This window comes from Pyrgilauda ruficollis, unplaced genomic scaffold, assembly GCF_017590135.1.
Source record: "Pyrgilauda ruficollis isolate IOZ18807 unplaced genomic scaffold, ASM1759013v1 scaffold251, whole genome shotgun sequence".
Lineage (NCBI taxonomy): Eukaryota > Metazoa > Chordata > Aves > Passeriformes > Passeridae > Pyrgilauda > Pyrgilauda ruficollis.
Window position 1 is genome coordinate 365,219 of NW_024523834.1, and position 9,837 is coordinate 375,055.

The 9,837-nt window shown below is 60.1% G+C and overlaps 1 protein-coding gene across 1 annotated transcript in view; it reads left to right on the forward strand.

The window, feature by feature from the left end:
* The window catches only part of TMEM8B (transmembrane protein 8B), a 19,404-nt gene extending 9,769 nt beyond the window's left edge, over window positions 1-9,635 (forward strand). Inside the window, exons 2-13 of the mRNA XM_041470988.1 lie at window positions 3,273-3,462; window positions 4,526-4,733; window positions 4,867-5,000; window positions 5,135-5,394; window positions 5,639-5,994; window positions 6,295-6,391; window positions 6,596-6,719; window positions 8,029-8,171; window positions 8,331-8,509; window positions 8,595-8,741; window positions 8,816-8,932; window positions 9,128-9,635. Coding sequence (XP_041326922.1) covers window positions 3,273-3,462; window positions 4,526-4,733; window positions 4,867-5,000; window positions 5,135-5,394; window positions 5,639-5,994; window positions 6,295-6,391; window positions 6,596-6,719; window positions 8,029-8,171; window positions 8,331-8,509; window positions 8,595-8,741; window positions 8,816-8,932; window positions 9,128-9,463 — 2,291 coding nt within the window. The 3' untranslated portion in view covers window positions 9,464-9,635. The remainder of the gene's footprint in view (window positions 1-3,272; window positions 3,463-4,525; window positions 4,734-4,866; window positions 5,001-5,134; window positions 5,395-5,638; window positions 5,995-6,294; window positions 6,392-6,595; window positions 6,720-8,028; window positions 8,172-8,330; window positions 8,510-8,594; window positions 8,742-8,815; window positions 8,933-9,127) is intronic.
* Window positions 9,636-9,837: the final 202 nt, after the last annotated feature.

Consider the following 9,837-nt stretch of genomic DNA (forward strand, 5'->3'; position numbering starts at 1 on the left):
CCGCCGGGAGACCGGGGCGGGGGGCGCGGGTGTGGGGTGGCGGGGCGAGCGCGGGACGGGGCGCGGGAGCGCACGGCGAGAATGTCGGCGCGGCGGGGGCGAGGCGGCAGCGCGGAGGACGTGTGTGCGGTGGGTGGGAGAGAGGCGGTGGAGCGGGGTCCGTGCGGCGGGACGCAAGGGATGAGCTTGGGGTGGGTGTGAGGTACGGGAGCCATGGGGGTGGCGGGGCGCGCAGTGGGGCGGGTGTGGACCGAACACGGGGCTGTGTGCGCTGGCAGGAGGTGTGGGGCGCCGGAGTCCTGCGGCGGGACGGAGGGGATGAACTTGGGATGGGTGTGAGGTACGGGAGCCTTGGGGTGTGGGGTGTGCGCGCAGTGGGGCGGGTGGGATTGGAGCGCGGGGAAGGGTGCGGTGGGCAGGGGGATGCAGGCACGGGTTCCGTCCGGCGGAGCTCAGCGTGCCGTGGGGCGGCGGGATGAGCGTGTAGTGTGCCTGAGGTACACGAGCAGTGGGATGTGGGGTGTACACGCAGTGGGGCGGGGGCCAGGTGGGAATGGAGCACGGGGGTGTGCGCTGTGGGCAGGAGGGCTGGAGGTGTGAGTCACAGGACTCTGTGAGGAGCCGTGGGGCAGAGGGATGAGCTTGGGATGGGTGTGAAGTACACGAACAATGGGATGTGGGGTGTGCATGCAGTGGGGCAGGGAGTGGGTGAGATGCGGTGGGCAGAAGAGCTGCAGGTGTGGGGCGCCATGTGGTGGGGCTCAGGGGATGCGCTTGGAATGCGTAGCTTGGGATGAGCTACGTGAGCGATGGGATGTGAGGTTTGCATGCAGTGGGGCAGGGTGCGGGTGAGAATGGAGCACAAGGGCGCAGCTATGGGGGGATTGGCTTCCTGGGATGTGGGGTGCATCTGTGATGGGACACGGTGAGTGTGGCACAAGGGATGGGGCCAGCATGCAGTGGGCTTTGGGGCAGACATGCTGCACAGTACAGAGGTGTCCCCAGTTGGGTGTGGGGTGCCATGGGGCACAGGGTACACCTACACTGGGACATCAGATGAGTGTGATGGGCGCAGAGATGATGCGTGTGTGTAGGGTGTTTGCATAGTGGGGTACAGGAATGCCTGTGGAGGGTACTGAATGTCTGTGGAATGGGATGCGTGGGTGTGCATGCAGTGGGGCACGGTGTACCCATGCAGTGGGGCATAGAGACAGATGAGCAGGGTACCCGTGCAGGGGGGTGCAGAGTTGTGCGTGCGAGGAGGACGCAGGCAGTGCACAGGCAGCGGAACACCCCGGGAGGGAGGCGTGTGCGTGGGAAGTGAGTGGGCCCGGGGGGTTGCAGATGCAGGGCAGAAGGCTGTGTGCGTGCAGGGGGCAGCGGAGATGGACAGCCTGCAGAAACGGGGGTGTGTGTCCAGCGGGGCGTCAGGATGTGCGGGGGATCCACCAACGACAGTATGAGACCAGGAGCAGGCTGTGGGGCAGGGAGCTGGCTTAGTGACCGAGATGCGGAAGGATACTTGGGGGGCTTCGAGGGGGCATTCCCCGGGAAGGGGGGAAGCTGGCCGGGGGCTGCCGGTGCCGGGGCGCGGCGGCGGGGCGGCAGCGGGAGCTGTGCGCGGTGCTGACCGCCGGCCGCGGAGCTGTCCGCGGTGCTGACCGCCGGCCGCGACCTGGGGCTGTAGCAGTGGGGCTGGGGTCCTGCGGCTCAGGCCGCTGGCCGGCCTGAAGCAGAGGGGATTTGGCTTTTCTCCTTCCATCCGCTCCGCTTCCATGGATAGCAATCCCACTCCATCTTCCAGCACCTTTCCCGTGCTCTGGCTGCACTGCCGTGCCGCCTCAGACTGACCCTCTGCCTGCAACCAGTTCCCTCACCTTGTTGTGGGTGAGAGAGAGTGGGGGGGCTGTGCTGGGACTGGGTAGCTCCGGGTCCTTCCCCCAGTTCCCCTTCTGGAGTTGTGTTCAACACTCTCCCTGGGGTCCCCTGCCAGGTCACTGTCCCCACGTGGGGCTGTGGAGTGACCAGGTGGTTTCTAGTGGAGAAATTTGGATCGGATGCTCTTGCATTGAGGAGACAGGTGTTTCATGCCTGGCTTGTGCCGGCTGGGAGTGAAGAGGAGGGGGAGCTGCCTTTGTTCCAGACAAGGGAGCAGATGCATGTCAGTGTACAGCCTGCTGGGGCTGCACACACGCAGCACAAACACACGTGCATGCAAGCACATGCGCACACTCCTGGCCAAGAACATGTGGTGCAAAGCAGACCCTCTTCTCAGCTATCCCACTTCATGCTGGACAAGTCCCCGTGGGCACAGACCTGCTCCCAACCCATCCTCTGCTGGCCTCCCCCTTTCCAGCAGCTTGTGAAGAGAGGTATCTTATTCTTACTGTATCTCTAGACAAAAATGGATGGGTCTCCCAGGTTGGCACTGGTGTAGCGTGGTAATGGTGGGTGAAGTTATGGCTGCTGTCTCGAGTCCTGCTCTCCCTTGTGACAAAGAAGTGGCTGTCTCACTGCTGGTGGGGCTCCTGGAAATCCCTGAAAATCGACCTGTCAGGCAGCTGGTCGGGGAGGTGGCCCCCACCTGTGCCGTGGGCTTGCAGGAAGCATCTTTCAGACATGGGACTGCGCACAGGCACACACCCCCCTGGGCGTGGGTCTGCACGCCTCCTCTCTGCCTTGCATGCAGACAGCACCCACGTGTGCATATGTGCACACATATGTGCACTGTTCCTCCTCCACAAACCATGGGAGAGCTGGGAGGTGGTGCAGGAAGTGCTCTGCTTTCTCCTTCTTCTTGTGGCTCGAGGATGAAACTCTGCACTTTATGATGGGCTTGGTGCTGAGCCTTCCCATCAGGCAGATGAGGGGGAATGTGTGTTCCTGTGGGAGCTGACCTGCCAGGGCATAGCTGAAGCCATGAAGAATGTCCCTTTACTATTACAGGTAAAATGCAGGGAGCAGAGCATGAGCAGCCATGGGCTCCTCAGGCTACTGACCATCAGTGCCCACAGCTCAGTGAACTGGACTTGAGGCAGTGCTGAACCAGGAATGATGCAGACTGTGCCAGGGCTGGGAGACACAGCTGGGGACAGCTGACATCAGCCCTGGAGATCCACTGAAATGGCACTGTCCCAGCCCCTGCTGCCTCGAGGCTGCTGGATGCTTGTGACATATTCAGAGCCTGGGTGGTGGGCCTGCTCTGGGGGAGGCTCCACAACCCCCTCCCCAGTCCTTTGCCCTGCTGAGAGCCACTTGGGTCTCCTTTGCAGACGGGCTCTTTGTGACCGACTACTTCACCCGCACACCACGCAAGCTCAGCCCCTTCCGCTCCTTTGCCAGCATCGAGCTCTTCCACTTCCACATTCCCGAGGACACAGTCATCGCCGTCTGGAACCTCATCACCTTCAAGGAGCAAGGTGGCACCTTTGGGGATCAATGCCCAGACCGCAGCATCACCGTGTGAGTAAGCAGCCTAGCCTGCCTGTATCCTTCCTGCCTGCCTCTGCTGCTCCTGTCTGGATTTGCCCCACAGCTTGCCTGCTCTTGCCTGCTTCTTTGCTTGCACATGCATGGGTACCTATAGAGTCAAAGAATCATAGAACCGCAGAATCCTTTGGGTTGGAAAGGACATTAAAGATCATGTTGTTCCAACCTGCTACCATGGGACATGTTCCATTAGAGTAGGTTGCCAACTGAGTACCACACAGCTGCTCGCTCATCCCCCCCTGCTCCCCTGGTGGGGAGGAGAATCATGGAAAAAAAAGTAAAACTCGTGGGTTGAGATAAAAACAGTTAACTAATCAAAAGAAATATGCCAATAATACTAATTATAAAACAGCTACAAAATAATAATAATAACAACCATAACAAAAAGGAGAGAGAGAACTAAAACCCGAGAAAGATGAGTGATTCATCACAGAGTTGCTCACCACATGCTGACTGATGCCCAACCTGTCCCCCAGCAGTGTTCAGTGGCTCCATGCCAACTCTCCCAAGATTATACATTGGGCAGGAGGCTCTATATGGAACAGAATATGTTCTGTGTGCTATGGAATATTACTTTGGTCAGTTTGGGTCAGCTCTCCAGGCTGTGCTCCCTTCTAACATCTTGGGCACCCACTCTCTGGTGGAGCATGAGACACTGAAAAGTGCTTTAGGGTAAGCGCTGCTGAGCAACACTGAAACGTCAGTGTGTTATCAACATTACTCTCATACTAAATCCAAAACACAGCACTGTACCAGCCACTCAGAAGAAAATGAACCCTATCCCAGCCAAAACCCAGACAACATGTACGCTCTCTCCCCATGATTCATCTTCCCAGGACCAATGCAGGCTCCACTCTTCTGTGCATCTCACAGATGAACTGTTTTGCTTGAACACCCACTCAGGAAAGCTCAGTCTCCAGAAAGGTCCCAGCTTCCATGATGTCTTTAAGCATAGAGGAAGACACCCACATGTAGGACATACTGGCCCTGCCACGATGCCCAGCCTACACCCTGCTGACTGCTGTCTCTCCTGCAGGTATTTCCGCTCAGGGGCTCCCTCTGTCATTAACCCGCTGCACACGCACTTCCCCAGGGACACGGCCGTCCCTGGCTCCTTCGCACTGACCCTCACCTGGACCCTGCCCAACCGCACCACAGGCGTGTTCAATGTCACCAGCCCGCTGCCCGGGGACTGGTTCCTGGCTGCCCACCTGCCCAAAGATGAGGGCAAGATCTCCGTTAAGGTGAAGGAGGGACCGTGGCGGGGCAGGGCTGGGGTCAGACTGCTCTGGGCTGGCAGTCCAGAGGCAGGGCAGGTGTCCCAAGTGGGGCAGTGCCTTGTGCCCCTTGCCCGGTGCTGACTCTCCTGTGCTTCAGGGGCTCTACGAGGAGTGCCAGTATCTCTTCCAGCCACAGCTCATCGTGCAGCGCCTGGTGAACATCGCTGTGCTGTACCCCGGTCATGTCACCGAGCAGAGCATGGCCCCCCACAACCGTTCCTGCCTCTACAAGTGAGTGTGAGAAGGTCACCTAAGGAGGAGGCATTCTCAGGGTGGGGAGACGAGGGTGTCCCATTCCTCTGGCTTCCCTCCCCAACCCTGTTAGTCCATAGTGATGGGCACAACCTGGCACTGCTGTCCCGCAGGGTCTTTGTGCCCAGCTACACATCGCGAGTGCTTGTGGAGGTGCTGCGGTGCCGTGGGGCCGAGGGCTGCCCACTCTGGCTGCGTGTGCGGGCCAAGGCTCCCCCCCTGCACAACTCCACAACCCTGGACTGCCGGGAACACACTCCCTGCCAGCTGGCACAGGACCTGCCCTTCTGGCAGCACTGGTACTACGTGCTGGTGGAGAAACACCCTGGGGTGCCGGGCACCGTCTCCTTCCAGGTCACCGTGCAGCTCACAGGTGAGGGTGCATGTGGAGGTGTGGGTGGAGGCATGGTCTTGACTCTGCTTTGGTGTGGGGGCTAAAGGATGCCCACAGGATCTGTCTGCAGCTGGGCACAGGGTTATTTATACCCAGCTCTGCTGGGATGGGAATGCTGTGAGGTGTTGGGGCTGGATTGCAAATGGAGGGCAAGAAGGGAAGGTGGGAACTAAGAATGGGATGGAGCTGTGTGGTGCCCAGGCTGATGGCTCTGTCCCTCCAGACTGTTCCCGACCCAGCCTGGCCCGGCCACCCTTCCTGCCCTCCAGCGCCTCCATGAACATGCCCCACTCCTTCGGCTCCGCGGGTGGGCTGGCGCTGGGGGACAGCCCTCCACCCACCAGCCCCAACGACACGAAGCACCCGGTCCCCATCCCTGTCACCTTACACACCGAAGAGCGGTGCTGGCCTGTCCGGCCCACGCTGCGCAACGAGCTGGACACCTTCTCTGTCCACTTCTACATCTTCTTCGGGCCCAACGTGTCAGTGCCGCCTGACCGCCCCGCTGTCTTCGTCATCAACCTCCTGCCAGTGCTGGACAGTGGTGGGGTACTCAACCTGGAGCTGCGGCTCAACGTGGTGAGGTGGCCACATTACACCCTGAGCAGGGCAGGGTAGCTTGGGACGGGGGGCTAGGATGGGAGATGGGTGATGTCAAGGTTGCAGCAGGGCAGAGGATAGGATTTGGGGTCACAGGCAGTGGTTGTGAAGTTTTCGGGTGATGGAGAATGGATTAGGGTGCTCCAAGGCCGAGGTTCGGGGTGTTCTTGGGTGAAGGTCAGAGGGTTAGGACACTGCTAGTTGATGTGCTCTGATCCAAGGGCTGTCAGAGCAGGGAAATCCCTGGCACTGGTTTAAGACCATCTCCTCTGCCGTCAGAGCTCCCTGTGTGGTGAGAATGTGACAGTGTTTGGGTGTCTAAACCATGGAGTCCCACTGACATCTGGTGACAACACCACGGTCACCTGTGAGACAGGTAGGCTGGGCTGTGCATGTCCATCCTGCCATGTCCATGGGGTCACAACTCCTGTGTCTGGCAAGAGGGTGGGGGGAGGCTGCAGAGACCATGGGGGCATGTCACCCTGGAGCCTGGCACAGCATGCTCTGTCCTTGTTCCAGCTCTGTCCAGGGCAGGGAGCTGCACCTTGCTCTGCTCACCCAGAGCTGTTCTGGCCCACAGAGTCTCTGGCAGGCTTCCTGCTCTCCGTTAATGCCACAGCCAGCCTCAGCCGCCTGCGGATCCCCTACCCACAGACAGGCAGCTGGTACCTGAGCCTGCGCTCGCTCTGTGCCACGGAGCACGGGTAAGAGCCCCAGCACATCCCCTCCCTGTGCCCCGAGGGGGGATGTCCTCACCGTGACCTGTGCCTGTGTGTGCCGTGGGTCTGTGGGTGCGCATGTCCCTGTGCTGCGTGTCTCTGCTCATGTGTGTGCACGTGGCTTTGCGGGACGTGTGTCACCGTGTGAGCGCTGCGTGGGCAAGGATGGCTCCAGCTCGCGTCTGCCTGACCATCTGTGGGTCCCCGCGGCTCTTCCCTCTGTCTCGCGGTTAGGAAGTGCCTGTCAGCTCGCGAACGCCGGGCATCTGTCAGTGCCTCTCCGCCCCCGCGGCAGGGCCCATCTGTACCCGTGCCTGGGAGGGGACCGGCTGTCGCTGGGAGGACAGGGCTCTGCTCCGCGAGTGAGGGGACATCTCTGGTCAGGCTGGGGCTCTGCTCAGCATCTCCAGGGACTGGCACTGTGCTGTGGCTCTGCTCCTGGTCTCTGTGTCTGCCTGGAGCCTTGTGGAAGAGTGAGGCTGGTGTGTGTGTGTGTATCTGTACGTGCAAGGATGCACGAGTGCAGGTGGTTCTGCATGCATGTTTGGGTGCATATGTGCAGCCAGCTCTGTGTGTGTATTCTGGTTTGCACAAGCAGTCAGGGCTTTGCTGAAGCAGTCAGGGCAGTGTATGTTCTGCACAATGCACATGCAGATTAGACTGTGTGAGGACACAGTCAGTGGACAGCAGACACACATGCAGCTGGCACTGTGTGCATATCTGTGCATGTCGGGGTGCCTGTGTGTGCCCAGCCAGCAGCTGGTATGTTCTGTCAGCCTGTGGGGCTGCCTGTGCTCCTGGTGTGCTGGAGCTGAGGAGGTGCTGGCAGTGCCCAGAGTCTTGTGCAGGGGCAGCCCAGGGCAGTGGGGTTGGCGTGCCTGCTCTGACTCCTCTGCTGTGTTTCTAGTTCACGCTGAGTTGCCAGTCGCAGTCAGTCCTTCCCTGATGGGTTCACACATGGCCATTGCAAGGCAGGGCGCGGTGTTTGCACAGCGAAACCCAAATGAAATAGGAACCAGCTGAGTGTTCTGCTAAAGGCAGAGGGGCTTTAAGTGTTTTAAGGGCCACGTTCCTCCTGCTCACTCAGGCTGGCACAAACAATTGAAGCACACTGGATCCTTGGGGACCAGCTCTCAGCTGCCACATGCAGCACCAAAGAATCTCATTTTCAAGCTTGCCCGGTCCCTGGGTCTCCCATCACCTGCCAAGTCTGGGTGAGACGGGTGGCTCTGGTAGAGGCAGGAGCTCTTCAAGGGCACAGGGTGAGGGCTGACCCCCTTCTCCCACCCTGCAGGTTTGAGCCCTGCACCAACGTGACAGCTGAGGTGTACTTGCGTGCCTACCTCTCCCCCTGCATCAACGACTGCGGCATCTACGGCCAGTGCAAGCTGCTGCGCACCAACAACTACCTGTACGCTGCCTGCGAGTGCAAAGCTGGTGAGAGCTGATCCCAGCACCCTTCCCCTTGGATACTACTTGTATCCCAGTAGTCCATTCATGCCAGGTCTCTGCAGGGTGCTGGAAAGGGGGTTCCCTGCTCACCCCCCCAGACCCTGCGAGTGCTGCAGTGGTGACAGCAGCTCTCCCTGGTCACAGGCTGGAACGGCTGGGGCTGCACGGACAACGCTGAGGCTTTCTCCTATGGCTTCCAGCTCCTCTCCACACTGCTGCTGTGCCTCAGCAATGTCATGTTTGTGCCTCCCGTGGCCATTGCTGTCCGCAGCCACTACCTCCTAGAAGCTGCTGTCTACATCTTCACCATGTTCTTCTCCACTGTGAGTGTGCGTGGGGCAGCTGAGGGGCAAGTGAAGGGCTGGGGCTGTGCAGGGCAGCTCTCACACCCTTTCCCTACTACCCCAGTTTTACCATGCCTGCGACCAGCCAGGCATTGTGGTGTTCTGCATCATGGAGTATGATGTGCTGCAGTTTTGTGACTTCTTGGGCTCTCTCATGTCTGTCTGGGTCACTGTCATCGCCATGGCCCGGCTCCAGCCCATAGTCAAGCAGGCAAGTGTGGGGAGGGAGCATGCAGGGCAGGTATGGAAGAGATTTATCCTGATGGGTGCCCCACTGCCCCACAGGTGCTGTACCTGCTGGGGGCCATGCTACTCTCCATGGCTCTGCAGATGGACCGTCACGGGCTCTGGAACCTTCTGGGGCCCAGCCTTTTCGCTTTGGGGATAATGGCCGTCGCCTGGGTAAGATGATGTCCCTCATGTCCCCATCCTGGCTGCGCTCAGCATCCTGCCCCTGCCAACATCTCCCCTCTGCTGCCCTCACCCTTCCCCATGAACCCCTCTCCCTGGCTCCTGAGGGGTGTGTCACCATGGCACAGAGGTCGTGCCTGTCCCTGCTGTGGCTCCCCATTCCAGCCTGTCCTTTCCCCACCACAGACGGCTCGCACCATCCGTCGCCGCCACTGCTACCCTCCGACCTGGAAGCGCTGGGCTTTCTACTTGTGCCCGGGAGCGCTGATCGCAGCAGCGGCCGTGCTGCTCTACGCCTTCGTGGAGACAGAGGAGAACTACTTCTACATCCACAGCATCTGGCACCTGCTCATCGCCGGCAGCGTCGGCTTCCTGCTGCCGCCCCGTGCCAAGCCCAGCCGGCGCCTGGGGCCCCTGCCCCGGCGCAAGGGATGCGGGTACCAGCTCTGCGTCAATGAGCAGGAGGAGCTGGGCCTCGTCGACCCCGCTGTGGCCTCCATCAACAGTATTTGTACCAGCTGATGCTGACGCCAGCTCAGACTCCTCTGTCTCTGTCATGGACAGCAGCCCTGTGGGGCTTGGCACCCACTCTCTTTGCTGGCCACCCTTCTCTGGGAGTGCCAGGACTCCTCTGGACAGGCACACAGCCACCTGTGCCAACCTGTTCTTCCAATTACAGCCTGATTGAACTTGTCTCCAGGGGTTGCTGTGGCTCAGTCTGGGGCAGAGTTGTGGGGTCTCAAAGCTGACCTGGGTTACACATTCCCATCTGTGCCAGGCCATGGAGTTGCTGAGGGTGTATGGTTCAGTGTGGAGGGGAGGAATGGCAACAGTCTCTGGCTCTCAGTCAGAGCTGCCACTTTGTGGTAGCTGCTCCGGAGCTGCTGCAGCTCCAA